General features: G+C 39.3%; 1 protein-coding gene across 26 annotated transcripts in view; it reads left to right on the top strand.

Moving 5' to 3' along the window:
* Window positions 1-18,413, top strand: part of pHCl-1 (pH-sensitive chloride channel 1) — a 79,757-nt gene that overhangs the window by 22,793 nt on the left and 38,551 nt on the right. For 14 of the 26 annotated variants that reach the window (XM_086902633.1, XM_086902631.1, XM_086902627.1 and 11 more), the window contains exons 2-4: window positions 581-768; window positions 9,874-10,044; window positions 11,564-11,814. In XM_086902633.1, the coding sequence (XP_086758759.1) occupies window positions 9,884-10,044; window positions 11,564-11,814 (412 nt within the window). In that variant the 5' untranslated portion in view covers window positions 581-768; window positions 9,874-9,883. Of the gene's footprint in view, window positions 1-580; window positions 769-9,873; window positions 10,045-11,563; window positions 11,815-15,281; window positions 15,464-16,421; window positions 16,575-18,413 lie in introns of those variants that run through there. The other 12 variants (XM_086902632.1, XM_086902621.1, XM_086902616.1 and 9 more) reach the window with 4 other exon arrangements.

Raw genomic sequence — 18,413 nt, 5'->3', positions numbered from 1 at the left:
CTCTCCGTTGACGAGAAAAATTACTAGAATTCGAGATTTTTCAATCTCCATGTCTCTGGTAGCTACCAGCTTGTTGCCATGAAAAATTACCAGAATTCGCTAGGAAAATTCTCAATTTCCATATTTTCGTAGGATCGCCATGAAAAATTTCTAGAATTGGAATGAAAAATTAATCCATTTTCGTACGTTCCATTGCTATTTCTTTTTCTTTCTTTTTCTTTTTTTTTTTTTTTTCTTTCTTTTCCACTCTCTGATATCGCGCGAACGATTAATCTTATCTGACGTCGCCCTTTTTAATGTTACAACAAGCCTTAGAAATATCCTTAGAAATTTTTCCATTTTTTTTCTTTCTCTTTTTTTTTTTTTTTACATCTCACCAACGACGACGCGAAAACTCCCTAGAATTCGAGTGGAAAACTGGCAGCGAATTTCCATTACTCGCGGTTATTTTGTTATTATTATATATATATCAAAGGCGCGATATCGCAGGGACGATTAATCCAGTGTGAACGATGATCGTGTTGTAAAGTTGTAACGAGGAAAAAACCTCTTACCTCGGACATTTTTTCCATTTTTCTAGATGACAGTTGCGAGTGGTCGACGCTCAAAACGATACGCGAGCCACTGAGGGGATCCTTTGCCCGGGGAAGCGGACGAGAAGTGGTAAGCAAGAAGATGAGAGTCCGTGAAAGTTGAAGTAAAAACCTACACAACGAATAGCAACAGTCTGCCTCGTCCATTGCGACCAGCCACATATCTCACGTTAAGGTAAGCTTTTACCTTTTTTTTTTTTTTTTTTTTTCAATTTTCCACCATCATAATTATTGCCTACGATTATTGCCTATACATCCTCGAATCGTCCCCTTTCTGCCATTCGCGTTTCGTACTATCGGAAGCGCGTAGTCTAACGCGAGTGATTTTTCGATGGGCGGATGATGATCGTGGATTTTCTCCTTGGAAAAGTTTCCGTACACGTTCGACGAGAATATTTTTTTTTTTTTTTTTTTTTACTGCATTGTAAGTGATTTTTAACGCGATTTAACGCGATTGAGAGTAATTCTCGAGGGTCAATCTCTTCGTTTTATTTTATTCTCGGCAAAGAGTAGTTTGGAACTTGCTTTACCGTGCACGATTGTTTTCGAAGATTGATCTCGCAATATTCCTCTTCGTGCTATCCGGAAATTCTTTTCGATTTTTAATTATCGAAAGTGTTGAATATAAGGAATATTTTGTTGCTTCAGATTTTTCTCGTTTTATTATTAAAGCGATTTAAAATTGAAAATAGAGGAAGGGAAGGGAAAAAAGTAAAGTTCATCTCGCGTCTAAGAGAAGAAAATTTACACGTACGCGTCTAAGAGGGAATCTTGAAATCTTATTTCTCGAAGCGTGAAAATTTCTAGCTAAAAGTATATACGGAGGAAACGAAACGTATCAAGGAAATCATTCGCAATTTTTTCGTCCCATTTTGTATTTCAATTCGCCCAGGGTATAAATGTGATTGGCAAATGTTATTCGTAACGAAGGAAAGAAGAGGGAGAGAAAAAAAAAAGGAAAGAAGAAGAAGAAATGGAGAAAAGATTCCATCGCGAAGGAAAAATCGGGGCGCGCGAGACATTCCGCAAGAAGCGTGACTCGAAATATTCTTGAACTTCGTTCTAGATTCTCCAGCTTTCCCATAGATCCACGCATTCCTTTCCCCCCCTTCAGGGTCCATTATTTCATCAAGATCTTCGGGAATATCGAAAATATAAATTCGCAATTTCGAGGATCAAGATTCCTGAATTTCGAATTACGAAATTTCCACGAATTATTTTATTTTTCGAGAGATCGATCCAGAATTTTTCGATCTACTCGACTCTCGATTCAGAATTTTTCTCGATCTGTTCCAATCACAATTTTTAAAGATCGATTCAAAATTTTTCGATCAATCGAATTACCATCGAGAGATCGATACAGAATTTTCCCGAATCTATTCGAATCTCGAGTACAATTTTCAATCTATCGAAAGAATTTGTTAATCTGCTCGAGTATAATTTTAAGCCTTCGATTAGATATTAAAATAGCATAATTATTTGTATAAGTAAGTGTCTTTATTGGTGGAAATCGTAGGCGACAAACGAAATGAGAAAACGTAAAAGAAAGTTTTTAATGTTCGTATCTCTCAGGAGCTATATTTCTTTTTTATCGGCTCATTCCTTGTTTCGAAAAGTTGAAAACTGTTGAAGTTTACACCCGATAAATCGGCAACTTGTACAACAAATTACGATCAAATTTCTTTCTTGTTCCGATAAAATCAATCCGATGGTAGAACTCGATCCGATCTTCCTCCCTCTCTCTTCTAACGCGTGTTTCATTCCTTGACATTTTTATCCTTCTCTTAATTTTAACTAGTGCTGGGTATATATTTAACAGTGGATGTTGCATCAGCTTTGTCGTCAAACGATCATTTTTCCATTAAACATTTTTGATAAATATTTTCGATAAATAGAGCAACCATCGAGAGCTTTCCCTCCCAGAAGCAAATCTCAGGAAAAAAGAAAAAATATACTCTCAAGAGGAAGGAACTTTCGAGAGTTTCTTCACTCTCAAATGTATTTTAGAAAAAAACTTACGAAGCAAATACATTTCTAAAAAAAAAAAAAAAAAAAAAAACTCGCACTGATTCGTTGGAATTAGAGAAATTGAGAGTAAATAACGAAGGAAAGGGAATTGGAGGTTGAATCCACTCCAATCCGCGCCATATCGGATCCGCGAACGGTTGAATTCGAAAGCTTCCCTCTCGATCTTGTCGCGCGCCTGTTAAACAAATGTCGTGACGAAACGAACTGGCACGAGGGAACATTTGTCGCGGTAGAAAAATTCACGGTGAAATTGCGGCGACCCGCTTTCGAACAATGCTAAAATCTCGTCCTTAACCTAGCTGGTTAATTCAGCGCCTTCACCTTTGCGTGATGTTATCGACTTCCTTGTGAATTCCGTGCCCGCCTCGGTGAAAGTCTTCCACCGATAAAATTGTATCGTCGAGCCCCGTCGCTTCACAAATTCGAATTCTCCTCGCAGATAGCAGCTCGTAAAGATACCCTTTCTACAGAGCTCGTATACGAGAGCCATTCACTGGTTGGTAGAATAGGATAATGTCCACCTTTTAGATAAAGAACCTTAACATCCTGTGCATTGTGTTTGATCGTGCCAATTCTCTGATAAAATCGTGTCGAACGTGATGAAAGGTATTTCGACGAGAAAATTTTAAATTTAATAGTAAGGTGGCATTTATTTTTTTGAAAAAATAAAAAATGAAAATTGGCGAGTATCGCGGAGCATTTTAACGGAAAAAAGAAAAAAAAAAAAAAAAGATAGGATAGAAGCAAGCTGATATCGAGAAAATACGTTCGCTGTAAAATGGCGCTGAAAGAGAGAGAGAGAGAGAGAGAGAGACTGTTCAAACGATTATGCCAAATAATAAAATTTAACGACGAATTTTCAGATTTTATTCGTCTAAGGAAACTGGAAAAGAGATAAAGTATTTATAAATCTCCTAGGGGATACATTTGCCCCGGCGAAGCATCGAGAAAACTCGTATTTGCGCGCAGTCATTTCAGGGAGAAAAAAAAAAAAAAAGACGAACGAAAAAGGATTCCTCTCATCTTCGAACTCTCCAACTGCTCGTCAATGTTTGTCGTTCGTGTAGTAATTAGAAGTGATGGAAGGAAAATTTCCGTTTGGAAATCGCTTTGCTTGTAACGTTACGCGATTGTCCCAGATCGAGGAGCAAAGGCGTGGGAGTAACCTCGGCGTCTCGGTGTCTGTTGCGCTAGATATTGTCCCTGTAATTTACGAAGGAGCATCCTTTCGCCTTTCGTAGATCTTGCGAACACGATATTGATCCACGTTCTACATAAGGAAGAAAAAAAAGAAAAAAAATTCGTCAAGGATTCGAGCTACGTCCAAGTGAATAAGGATGCTTGAAAGAGAGAGAGAGAGAAAGGGAGAGTGTCGAGGCGGGCGGGGAAAAGAACGGTGAAGACGACGAGCGATATCTGGTCAGACTGTGTGCGTTCACGCAGGAAAATAAGTTTATTAATTTAATCGGTAGAATCGGGAGGTAAAGTAGCTGAGAGCGCGCACGCGTGCGGTTTCGAGCGTAAGAGTGGAGAAAAGGAGTGGGGAGGGGAGAAAGGAGAAGAAAATTGGTCGGTGGGTCCCGTGGATGGAAAAGAAAGAAAGGGAAAAAAGTAGCGGTATCGGGTTACGAAGAGAAATATCCTTTGGTGGAATAGAAGCGGAAGAGGAAGAGGAGAAGAAAGATGGGAAAGAAGCGATGAAGAAGCGGGGAGGGGTGGAAGTGCAGGTTGGAAAGGAGTCGTGGACTCGGAATGGGACGGTCTAAGCCACGTGATGTACTCTATAGCGTTTCGTGCCGCAACGCCCCGTATTGATCGAACGAACATCAGCTGTACGGTTGGTAGCGTTTACTCGTACCTGCCGGTCTGACTAACACTGGCCACGACCACTTGCTACCATTCGACTCGCGCTACTCCCTCGTCACTTGTCGAATCTTTCGTTCTTATGCTTCACATTTTTTTTTCACGGTTCTCGCGATGTCAGAGATATTCATCGTTTGTTGGTTCGACTAATATTGGCCGCGATAATATTCGATACCGTTGGACTCGCGTTGCTTTTGTACTAATCCTTGCCGAATCTTTCGTCTTTTTTTATCGTAGATAAATTATTTGGAAAATTATGTTTCTCAATGACTGTCTGATTTATATGGGCCATGACCACTTGGTATCATTCGATTCGCACTACTCCCTCGAATCTTTCGTTCTTTGCTTCCTTAAATTCAGACTTTTTTTTTGTGGTTGTCGCGATATTGTTCAGAAGTATCCATCGCCTGTTGGTTCGACTAATATTGGCTATGATTATTCGATATCATTGGAGTCTCGTTACTTTTACACTATTTCTTGCCAAATCTTTCATTTTTTTTTATCGTAAATAGATTATTTGGAAAATTATATTTTTTAACGGTTGTCTAATTAATATTTGTCACGATTATTGGATATCATCGTGTTGCTTTTACATTAGTTCTTCGTCACTTGTCAAATCTTTCGTCTTTTTTATCGTAAATAAATTATTTGGAAAATTATGTTTTTCAGCGGCTGTCTGACTAATATTGGCCACGATCACTTAGTACCATTGGATTTGCGTTGCTTTCTATCTCTTCATCGCTCGATAAATTTTTCGTTTTTGATATCGGTGGATTAATTGTAAATTAATGATTTGCGATTGATTTTGTCTCTTTCTTTTTCTCTCTTCTTTATTTTTACCGATTTTGCAACGCGACGTTGTTTAAAGATAAACTGGTCCGACGTTAAATTTGTTGTTTTCGTTTTTATTTCGAATTTATCTTTTGCTATTCATAAGAGTTATTTAAACAAATCGCTTCTTCTCCGCAAAAGATATATCCTGTCATTTTACTCGCCTACCTGATACATCCGACCAACATTGTACCACCACTAGTGCTCCACCATTGGAGCTTGGCGTCGCTTTCGCCTCTTCTCTCCATTCATCTCGTTGAATCTTTCATCTTCGGTATACACGCTGCTCGTGCCTCGTGTTAAAAAAAGCGTCCAACCATTTCCGACCACCAATCTAAAATTTCATTCTCTTTCCTTCTGCTCATTTCACGCCATTTTTTATACGACTCGAAAAGGGAAATGGGCGAGACGGTTAAACAGACGGTGCGAAATCACGATCCTAATCCCGTTATAGAATATCCGCGATAGAGATGATCGAAAGACCGGATTCTTGTATATCTCAAAGGTAAATATTTGCCACGATTTTAAACGTTTACCGTTGCGGTTAAACCTCACACTACCCCGCCTACCTTCGTTCGTTCATTCGTTTCCGCCTAGATTGCACGCCATTTTTTCCCTCCTCTCTCCTCTCCGAGAAAGAGAGGAGAGGAAGAGAGAGAGAGACAAGTCTCGTGAAAAGAGGCCTTTCTGTTTGACCGGCGAGCGCAAAGCTGAACCCAATGAATAAATGAATTTTCCCTCATTGCCCTTGTTTACTCGTCCCGCTTTTGTCCCCCTTCCCTCTTCTTCTCTCTTCCTCTCTCCCTCGCTCGTTCGCTCGCACTCGAGACGAGAGCTCATCCGAGCTTGGTAATTAAGGGAATCGGCTTTATCGACGGATATATCTCTCGTCGAATGAGAGAGAGAGAGAGCGCAGACTTATATAGGAATAGAATGTTGTGTATATCGATCGATGGAAAGGAAAATGCGGATACGGATGCGGTCGGCGGAGGTGACGGGCGGAAACACGCGCAACTGGTTGATTTCCGCGAACGATTGGCGCCCCCAGATCTCACTGGTGCGTGATTATACGTTTTTTTTTTCCTTTTTTTTTTTTTTTTTTTTCTTTTAAAGCAAGAGGAGCGAAGCGACGACAAACAACACGTGGCACTTGTGGAAGGTGCCCGAGGCGAGGCATTCAAGAGGCCGATCGTAGCGAGGAAAGGGAGAGGAGGGAGAGCGTGTTACCTCTCCCTTTGAACGAGCTCCACTCCTTTCGACCAAAAAAAAAAAATTTTCTCGAAATGAACTGACCGCTCTTCTTCTTCTTCCTGCTCTTTGATAAAGCGTATAAAAAGTGATTAACACTTGGTGGCTCCGTCCTCGAGGAAGCTGTGTGTCGCAGTCTCGCCTTTAGTCTCGAGATTTTCAATGCGATTCTCCAATTGCGATTATCGAATTAAAATACAGAAGTCTTTTTTTTTTTTTTTTTTTACTACATTATTGAGGAGAGGAGATAAGGTTGAGAAACAGTGGTGTATAATAACGGAGCTTCTTTATCTTTATTATCGTTTTCTTCTTACGTTTCTTACGTTTCGAAAGGAAAGGAGAAGTCTCTCCCTTGCGGTTCCCTTTATCCGAGTAATTTGCCATGCTAATTAAGACTGTTCTTAAATTCACCAAGTGAGAGGAAGTCGGTTAACTTCGACTCCATTGGATAATGCTTTAATTTCGAACTCCTTGTACGCGGTGGCAACTTTTGGGTGGCAACTGTTCTCTAGGAGGAAGGAGGTTGGAACGATCCCTCGCAAAAGTTTCCACCCTAGAAATTAGTTTGTGCCGTGTTTGCGAAATAGATAGATGCTCTACGTAGAATTGTCGCAATTGTTGTGAAAATTCGTTTCGATACGGTCGAAAGATCGTTGATAAATGGATTGAAAAATGGAAGCGGAAGAAGACGTAAAAATTTAATATTTCGAAGGATTTATTTTCGAGAAAACGGAAGATCACGAAGGTTGTTCCAAGAAGACCGAGCATCGAATCCATTTCTCGTCTAAACGTTGACTTATTTTTTCTCGTGGACTTAAAGGTATATTGGATTAGAAGCCGCAGCAGTGGAAGACACCGATTGCCAATTTGACTCAAGAAAAAGTTAGTTTCGGTTTTTTCGAGACGCTTAAAATCTGGTTACCAGGATTGCGCTAACAGGATTCGAACGAATTAAGAATATCGTTATTCGTTCCACGTTGCCTCGACACTCTCAACAAGTCGCTCTATTATTCCAATTCTCGTTACAGGATTACTCTTCTCTCTCTCTCTCTCTCTCTCTCTAGACTCGTTTCATTCTTTTTCCATATCATTCCATTTTTTTTTTTTTCAATCTTTGCGCTCTCTCGTACGCTTTTTCATTTTATTTATTTTTTTTTTTAATATTATTTCTCTGGATCTCTGTATTTTATTTTCCTCCATATCCTATTTCTGATAAACTTTTACTTTTTATTCTATTTTACTTTTTAATATTATTCTATTTCTCTGCATTTCACTGTTACTCTCTTTCTCTTTTATGTTTCTGCATTTATTTCATTTTTAATATTATCCTATTTCTCTAAATCTCTACATTTCACTCTTTTCCATTCTTACCTTCGTATTTTACCTTCTTCCTTATTATTCTTATTATTCTGCGTTTCATTTTCTTTTCCACGGATCTTTCTTTTCGAGGATCGCAAAAAAAAAAAAAAAAAAGAAGGATGAAAACCAATGCATTTCTCTGACTCTCTCTCGTCACAATCGATTTGCTGGAAGGAAGAAGCAACGATGCAAATGAGCTCGATTCGGCAAAGGCGGGAAATTGAGAACGGGTGGACGGGAAGAAAATGGTCTGTGCGAGGGTCGAGAGAGGGAACGGTCCTCGACGCGTTCGCCAAGCCACTCGAAACAGTCCTGCATAACAATCTACTTGAAAAGTGGCAGCGCGACGCGAAAATGAGCGAGACGACTCCCAACTCAGACGACTTCTTTCCCCTCTTACGGTCAACTTAACCCGCGGCAACAATCTTTCGCGCTGCGTACTTCCCTCGTCTCTTGCTTTCGCTGCGCACTTCTCTTCGCAAAATCTTCAAAACTTTACGCGGAAAAAATAGAAAGATAAAAAATAAGGAACAGTAAATTTGTACGAAGTCGTTGGAAGAATAATCGCGATATTTTCGACGAATTTTATCGATTATTATTCGTTGTTTTTGAAACAATAATAACAGACAAAGGATATTATTGGAGATTGAAAAGATCGAGAGATTCGATTCGATCTTTTTCACGATCGTGTAATCTTTACCTTTTGCACTCTGTATTTATCTTTAAGAATGTTACCAATCGAGTAACAAGAATTCTTAGAATGTAATTATACTTATATTAATAAATATTAAAATGTAGGCGATATACGATATAGAAAGTCCTCGAAGATATGGCTAACAACGGCTTATTCCAAAATTTCAAACGTCAAGAATGAAGCGACGCGATTTTAAATTCGATGAGAAATTTTTAATTCCAACTCGATGATAATAATGGACGCGTAGGAACACGTAAAGTGCAATAAAGAATCTGAATGGAAGAATAACGTGGACGAGAGAAAGGATGCTGGATCAAGGATGCGCGATATATTCGAGGTTTTCCAACCCTGTTTTTCAGTTAAAAAGGGTCGGTAGACTCCGGTGTACGCGTATGAATCGCGTAAAAGGTCGTAGATCAAAAGTGTATCCACAGGTCTTTGAGGGGTAAGCTTTCACCCCTGTTTTAATACGCCTCGGGATCGGGACAAAGTGGCCGCTTTCGCGTCCGCTTATGTATTTCGCCGAACGAGATAGAAGAAGCGGAGAAACGAGGGTGATCGAAGTCGATCGCGAATTTTCGAATTTTCTTTTTTCTTTTTTTTCTTGTTTCGTTCTCGTGCACCGATATCGGGAACGCGATTTATTATCGCTGCAAGAAAGGAAATCGAATTCGGACAAATTGGCAAAGCGTGTTTCCTATACATCGCAAAGGATTGGAAATTCGAAAAAATTACGATACTCGTTTTAGCTGAAAACAAATCATCAAATGTGACGAGTTTCGATTCGATAATTTCATCAACTCCTCGAATCCTTCGAATTATATCCCACGAATATTATCCATCCGTTTCGTTTCGTTTAACCTTAAAAGTCATGAGCTCTTCGTGAGCTCGTCGAAACAATACTTTTTCCACAAATTTTTTTATTATACAACGTTTTAAAATCGTAGCGCACGTCGAGAAGAAATTGGAGAACTCGCTTATGTGATTCACGGGGGAGGGGGGAGGGGAGGGGAGACTCGTGCGCGAGGAGAATCGTTACGTTGTGTATTCGAATTCGTGTGGGAGGAAGAAGGAGGAGGGAGGTGTATGTACGGCTTGGAAATATATATATCCAAGTGTCGGTTTTTGTTTGAACACGCGTTGACATTCGTTTCGTGACAAGGAGGAATAGTGAGAGGGGTAGGGGGGGGGGGAGAGAGAGAGGGTGTAGCGCGGATGCGAATACTAATAATGGAAAACGTGCTTTCTCTGTTTCAGATGACATAGAATGGGTTGGGTGGCGCTAGGGCGGTGTGCGGGTGGTGGCGGCCGCCTCTCGTCCGTCCTCTCGCTGTCTCTCACCTCCCTCGCAAGCTCCCTCATCTTCACCATCCTCTGTATCCTCACACTTGCCCTCACTCTTGTCACCCTCGTGCGTGCCGAGGACATGTACGTATTATCGAATACACGCACATGCGTCACACACAACACGTATACACGTACATACACACCACGTACACACACACACACACACACACAGACACGATAATTAACCAATCTGTTCGATTCGACTTCGTCCAAGCTACTTCTCTTAACTTCCCGATACGATATTTAATAAACGAAGCAAAACGCGCAAGTTTGGTTAAGTCTTGCTTAGCACCGTCGAACGGATCTGTTCGATCGATAAGTTCGAAGTTTCTTTACCATGGAATGTTTGGTATCGAGAAGGGAAGAGGTCGCTACTAATAGAGTGTAGAACATTGTGTTGCTTGTGATAGGATCGAGAGGGCGACATTATATAGCGATTTGTTAGAGTGTTATATTCGATGATTAAGATTCGATCAATTCGTGCATGGAAATAGAATAGAGGAAGGGGGTGACGGGCAAGTTCTATCTTTTCTATATATCTTTCCTTTGCTGGAGAGAAGAATCGAAAAGAGAATTGAACGGAAAAGAGGGAGCCTTGTTCGTCACCCTTGGAAATAGAGGTCGCCGCTACTAATGTCGCCTAGATTTCATGTTCTGAAGGCTCTTACTATTACTTGTTTTTTTTTTACATTCGATTATTGTGCAAACTTGTCTTCGTTTTATTATTAATCGTGGGACGCCGGTCGTGAAGGAAGTGAGAAAGTGTTCGCTTTAACTTTTCGGATCGTAAACTTCATTTAATCGTCGTCGTCGTCGTCGTCGTCGTAAAGTTAAATCCTTTACGTGTCTTTTACGATCTTTTGATTCGATCCGATCGAATTTGACGAAATATAATCGGAACGAATAACTTTTCTCGCCTCGATCGGCGTCCTATTCGTTCGATTGCATCGTACGTCGTTTAGTATATCGTGTAGACAAGTTTGGATTCCTAGTTTGTGATCGCGATGTAGTCACGATCGAAGCAACGGAACAGTTAATTAATTAGCGTGTTGCAAAGAGATATATATATATATATACATATAATATAATATAATATAATTATAATATAATATATTAGTTTAGCTTAAGCTGCGTTTTAATTCCTTGGAAATAATTCCCGTAGATCATTTCTTTCTCTTTTGATTCTTGTTGCGTAGCAATTGAACGAGAAGAGAGACACGCGAAAGGGAACGAATAAGAGGTTTTTTTTTTTCTTTTTTTTTTTTATATAGAGTTTCCAATAATCGCGTGCAACAACTAGGGGAGAGGGGGAGGGGATAGGGGGGAACCGACGCGTTCGATGTGTCGCCTCGAAGGTGAAGGTTCGCGAGAGATTGAAATCGATCGTGTTGGATCGATATCGACCTTCGAGGTGGCTGGAGAGAAAAAGAAAGAGGGGAGAAAGAGGGGAGAAAAGAGAAACGAAGGAAAGAGAGAGAGAGAGAGAGAGAGAGGAAAAAGGGGAGGAAAGAAAGAGAGAGAAAAAAGGAAAGGAAAGGAAACAAATATGTGATCATCGTGATCATCCGATGTGGGCTAGCTACAATACGTTGTGTTGCAGCTTCGAGGACGGCAAGTCGGACAAGGAGATCCTGGACAACCTGCTGCTGTCGACCCGTTACGACAAGCGGCTTCTACCCCCGGTCCAAGGTACACTGAGGCCCCCGCCCCACACCCGCCAAGACGACTACACCCCTGACCACCTCGTACCCAATGACCCTCATCATCCAGAGCACCTCGAACACCACCGGCACCGCTACCACCATACAGCACCACACAACCACAGCTCACTGCTCACCCCTCGTCAAAAGGGTACTCTATATTAGAAATCGACCTGAAAAATCATATGAAGCTTAGATATATATATATATATAAAAGAGAGAAAAAGAAAAAAAATCGGCATGAGAAGGGAAAAACCAGAGAGAGAGAGAGAGAGAGAGAGAGAGAGAGAGAGAGAGAGAGAGAGAGAGAGATTTTGAGTGTGAAAGTGGGACTCGATCTTTCTCTTACCCCTTCTTTTTTCTTTCTTTTCATTTTTTTTTTTCTTATTTATTATTATTACTCTTTCTCCCTTCTCATTCCTCCCCCTCGCTTCCTTTTCTTTCCTTACTTACTTAGTTATTTATTTACTTACTTATTTCCGTACTTACTTACTTACTTACTTACTTATTTACTTACTTACTTACTTACTACTTCGCGTGCGTTGCGTGCCTGTGTCGACTGAGTTTGCGCGTTTCTGCTTGAAAAGATCGTTATGAAAGTGGAGCGAAAGAGTTGCGCTTGTCGATGAATACGAATATGCACGAGAGGGAGAGAGTTGGAATGGTATGAGAGGGGAAGGTGGAAAATAATAAGTAATAAGAAGGGGAGGGGACGGAGCGAAAGAAAAGGGTATGAATGAAACGATAGAGAGAAAGGAGAGAGAGCGCCGATTTGTTTCGAAGTGACAAAACTGGCCGAATAGGGCGACCCGTCTGACCGATGCCGTCCCTCTATCACTGTTTACGAATCGAACGCTTTGGGAAATCGAATTCCATCTCTCTTGTCAGCGACCTCTCCCGGATTTCCTCTCGAGAAAATGAGGATAACGCTTTAATCGTGAACGAATCCGTCGTACGAATTCGCGTATTTGGAAGTGCTCTCTGTTCCACGTTTCCCCTGTTGTCGCGCGCGTTGTTGTTATTGGCAGCGAGGACAGTGATAAAGATCGAGATGATTAAAAAAAATTTGTCGACATGCCTGGAAAGCCTGTCATCGAGCGTCGATACGGTGAATCGGTCGGTAAAGAAGAGGGATAAACCGGAAGACGGATCGAATTGAGGCGATAAAAATCAATGATGCGCGTGTCGATGCAGAAATAGAATGATTTCACATTGGCAGTAGATTAAATTATATCGAATAATGAATTTGTTTGATCGAGAGACTTTACGTCAACAGGCTGTGAAACCATCGTCGTTCCATCGTCGAACTTTGTCACTGTCCAATAATAGCAACGTGTGCGTGCTGCCAGAGTTGGGCGTGTTAATCCCGTTGAAAAAGTAACCAGTTAAAAATTCCAGAATAATTACTTTAAATGATATTAATTATTGAAACGCTTTAAGTAACATTTATTCTTCGTAGCTTTATTATTACGGTCGATCCGCTTTTTATATATAATTTCGACCGTTTCGTAAATTACTTTTATTATTACTTTGAACAAAAAATTATCAAAATAACTTTATATTTCGTAACTTGAGAATGTAATAATGTGCACAAGAGATGGAACAGAGTGAGAGCACTTTGCCTATCTTTGCTTCTCCTCTTCGTCGATTTAATCGATAAAACACGAATCGGCGAAATTTTTTAACCCTTTTAATTATCGAAAATTAACGAGGCGAACAGTCGAGAAAATACAAGCAATAAAGTTTATGACCGCGTTTCTCGCGCGAAAATATTTGCGACCACGCTTTATATGAATTCGAACCGATGGGTAAACACGGGAGAGATTCGCCCGAAACGTAAAATTGACTTGGCTCCAGCCGATTAATCGTCACCGATTTAAACAAACAAGAGAGAAACTGTTTTCGATACGCGTCCGCGTATCTTGGTACCGGGTCGGTTATTTTCTGGTCGACGAGCGACGGATGGATTTGAAAAGAGAGTGGGGAGGGGGAGAGGGGAGGTGGGGCGGGAAGGGAAGGGAGAGCAAAAAAAGCGAAACGGATCCGCCCAAATTCGGCCATTCGTTTCTCTTTACGTGAGGAACGAATTCCGCTTGGACGAGCTTTTTGCATTGTAGGGAGAGGCTTGTATTAAATTCAGAGGCAGAGATTACGGTTAAAAAGATCGTTGCGATGCCAGCTCTAGTAGTTTGCAGCTAGCACGCGTAAGCAAATTCACTCGAAATAATTATATACAGTAGTTTTGTACGATGTACGTCTTTGTTTGTCGTTTTTTCGAGCGTTCTTCACTCTCATTCTCGATATCCACGATACCCGTCGAACGTTTCCCGATAATTCGACGGGTTTTTTCTCCGATTAGCAGCGTTTTTGTTACACCCAGAATTATGTAACTGTTCCGAGTTTAAATGTTTTTACGCGTTGAACGATTAAATCGAAAATATCGTGAAAATAAAATAATAATAATAATAATATATTATACATGTAATTGCATTTGGATAAATTACAATTGATTAATTTTGTTGAAGAAAATTTTCGATCGATCGTAAAAAAAGAAGAAGAAAAAAAAAATTAACAAGAATAAATCGAGAAAAATCGTCTTCTCTCGAATCGAACAAGTAAGGATGATAGGGATAAATGAAACGAAGTATGATTCGAATAAATTCGAAACGTTGTTATATTTTTGAAACGTTTTTGAATTCTTGATTTCTCGGCCAACGTGTAACTTTGATGCAATTTAACTAAGCAATATTAATTAAACATTCCTGAAGAGGCCCGCTATGCCAAGATGTTCGCGATGGAAACGCTTGTTACGTGCCAAATCTCGTGCCCGAAGTATGCAGATGTTCGAGATACGTTTGAAGTACAATAATATTGGTGCGACTTTGGATGAGGCGAGCATAAATATCTATTCTAAATTGACACGTGCAAATTCACTCGATCCAATTTCAAAATACAATGGTAGTTAAGTAATTAACACGTTCGATGAGAACGTACATCTTGGCCACGTTTAATTTTACATAATAAAGAAGGAAAAGATGAGAAAAAAATTAAAATTACATAATCATATGATTTATCGAAATTTCGTGGAGATTAATTAAATTTTGTAAAATTAACAAATTATTAACTATTCTTCTTACCAAATTGCTTGTAATATAACAAGTACGAATTAATATCCCGAAAGAAAAATATATAATATTATTCATCTATGTCGTGAAAGCCCATATAGTCTATTAATAAGCAATGCGACGAAGAGCTCGAAGTGTCACGTGATATCGATCAATTAATAAACTAATATTTCGACGCAAGTGACTTTTTATTTTTTTTCTTCTTTTTTTTTTTTTTTTTTTTTTTCTTCCGTGTAAAGCGGCTATCCGGAAAGACAACGTTTCATCTTTTCAGAGAGAAACTCGTGACAAAAGAATCGTTTCCCTATTGGGAGGAAATGTGGAAAGTTGCCACGACGCCCTCGAGCGCCGGCATCTCGTTTGTTCACAGGGCGGATGCGAGAAGGAAAGCGAGGTTTCGAAATCGCGTGTATGCATCTCCCTCGCTTTCGTCCGTCACGGAACCATTTTCCAATTGAGGCGACAAAAGAGGCGCCACCGTCGTCGATTGCTTGTTTCTCACTAACCACTCTCTTCTCTCTGGTATAAAACGCGAGACTTGTTATTATTTACGTGATAAAGTAACGAACGAAGAAAAAGTAAGGAATTGTGGATAGAAACGAGTGAATGGAGTGAAGAAAGCGTCGACAAACGAACGAGACACGAACTTGTAGCTGTAATTGACTTTTCTCCGGTGTAAGTTTCATTTTTTTTGCAAGGCTTCTTCGAAATTTCGTTCTCAAATTCGATTTATACATATATATGTTATTTTTTTTCGTTTCCTTCCTTTTTGTCACTTTTTCTTTCTGTCTTTTCTTTTTTACTTTTTTTTGAATTGGCTATTCGGAATTTATTTGTGGAAAAGGTAAGAACGTTCGATTCGCTTTCGAGGTTATGCTTCGCGAACAATTCGGCAAAGAGATATAGTAACGTGACGAATTAATTGAAAATCTATTAAATCTCTATTAACGCATCCTTTATAGATTGCTTGAATCGACGCACATTTTTGTACGAAAAACAATGGAAATGTATTTGATTAAATTTCTCGAATCACGAGGGAATTACTCATCGTTGTTAGGTGAATAACTTCAGGCGGATAATGACAGGTGATCGCGAAAAAAAAAAGAAAAGAAAGAAAAAAGAAAGGGAAAAAAAATAAGATGAGACGTGGGCAAGAGTTGTTGGGTGTCACAGAAATTCACAACACTGAAACTCTTAACGAAATGTAATATACAACCTTCACATTCCCGTTGTTATTCTCTTTGCTGTTCGATCGAATAACGTGTCGCTCGTAAAAAGCTATTTGTCGAGTTTTTCTCGTGTTGAAACAAAAAAAAAAAAAAAGAAAAAAAAGAAAGAAATAGAAAACGCGATGAATTTTTGCAATGCACAACGGATATCGAAATAAATCTTTTTTTCAAGAGAACCGTGTTCCATGCAATCCTTGAATTTCTTTTGTTCTTGTTATTATTTCTATGCGTTATCGCGTTATTAGTTGTTGCATCGCAATTGTGCAACAAAATGATGAAATAATGTAAAAAAAAAAAAAAAAACCGAAAGAAGAACGAGTAGACAACGAGCACAGGATCGAACAGTTAGATTGATGAAGATAGAAAAAGGATGAGACGTGGGCAAGGGTTGTTGGGTGTTACAGATGCGGATTTCTGCTGCGGAATGCGATGGCCTGGTGACGCCACCGGCCTGTCGAACCGGTCGTCGACCTCCTCTAACGACCCCAAGAACCAGTACAAGAACCAGAACAATAACCACTACACGTCGCACCAACACCTTCGCACCCACCTTCGCGGTCCGTCCTTTTCTGCTTTTACTTCTCTCGTAATCTCGTCTAGAGAAATAATTAAGAACCACCACGATTCTTTCATATACGACCCGACCCATTCAGTTTCTTCGCGCGGATATTATATATGTACTTGCTTTTTCTTCTTCTTTTTCTTCTACTTGTTCTTTGATGTGCGGTAAAAGTTGAACGATTTAAAAGGAGGAGGATTTATGGAATGATATGTAATTCTGATCGAACGTCTCTTTTGAATGTTTGTATTTTTTTATTTTTTTATTTCGAATTGAAATTCGATCCTGATTTAATTCTAACCAAACAGAGAAATAAATTCCCTTTGTAGTTCGTTGTTTGTTATTTAATGTTGTTCGTCGTGTTTTATCCATCGATTTTTAAAACCGATAAAGATAAAATGATTGTCCATTTCATTTTATACCCATTAAATTTTGACGATCCAGTGAATCATTTTTGAGCTTTCGTATTTCGTCAAACGTAGAATAAAAAAAAATAAAGGAGAAAAAAAGAAAAAATTAAAATAAAAATTTCCATGAATTTTTCGATCTGTCGAGGGAAATTTGCACAGTGTGTAACGATATTAAGAACGTAATCCTCCTGTCGATTCAACTTTTACCGTATTATTTAATCGAAGTGAACGAATCTAGTGTACGTCGATCGAAAAAAAAATATCATCGATATAAATCTTGAATGGGTTGCAAGTCGAATTTTCGTACGAGGGTTTATAGGTCGATCGATTTTTTATCGGGATTATGTTACTTCCGTTCTCGATACTCCCGTGAGAAAGAAGGGTTCTTGCTCTTTGAATGCTTATTTTGGTTCTTGGTTTCGCGTTTGAAAGAAAGGAGAGAAAAAAAAAAAAAAAAAAAAAAAAAAGGAGAGACTCGAGTTCGGTCCTCTTGCTCGAGAGGTTAAATGGGTCGGATCTTGAACGGATGGTTCGAGATCCGAACGATCCGAGCGTAAAGATATAAAAAGGTTGTTCGACCTAAACCTTCCATTATTTGATTTTAAAAACACACGCACAATATCAGAATATACTCGACTGAAAATATACGGGACAGAATTCTGTTCAATCAACATTGTTGAGTGTGAATCCATTTGAGAGTGAAATTCTCAAGAGTCGTTCTCGAGAGCGTACACGTATCTTTTGCAAATGGACACTGCGTTGAGAGTGGGGGGTAGGGGGGAGAGAGGCGGTTAAAACCGCTTGCTTATCTCGTCGCGTTCACTGCGACTTGACTATTGTGTTTTTGCTCTCAACTTTGAATTCATCCATGCAAAAATAATTCTCCGGAATATTTTTTTTTCGCGCTGAAAGTGATTATCGATAATTCCCACTCTCGACGCGGTTATCCACTGGTGACGAATAATCCTCAAGAATGGAAATTACCGATAATTATTCTCCAGCTTATCCATTGATGAAAGAAATAACTCCAACGGAGTGTTTATCGGTTTAATTTTTGCTTTGAACATAGTAAAAGGTAATATTTATAAAAATATTTTCACGACGGTGATGATAAAGCGGTGACAGATAAATTCTCAAGAATAGTAGAAGTTATCGATAATTAATCTGAAAAAAAAAAAAAAAACAATCTGAGCACAATATCTATGGGTGAAAAATATAACTTCAACAAAGTGTTTTTGCAATTGACGCTACATTGAAAATGATTATCGATAATTTCCACTCTCTCTCGACTCGACTGTCTATTGATTTATGATCATTCTAAAAAAATGGAACTTATCGACAAATATCTCGACGAAAAATAATTCTATTTTTTTTGCAAAATGAAAGGATATCGATAATTTTCGCATTGGATCACTACATCGAGAATG

This window comes from Apis florea, unplaced genomic scaffold (assembly GCF_048593485.1).
Source record: "Apis florea isolate Af1SG1 unplaced genomic scaffold, ASM4859348v1 contig_2272_pilon, whole genome shotgun sequence".
Lineage (NCBI taxonomy): Eukaryota > Metazoa > Arthropoda > Insecta > Hymenoptera > Apidae > Apis > Apis florea.
Note: the sequence above shows the minus strand (reverse complement) of the source record. Positions and strands in the feature narration are given on the sequence as shown.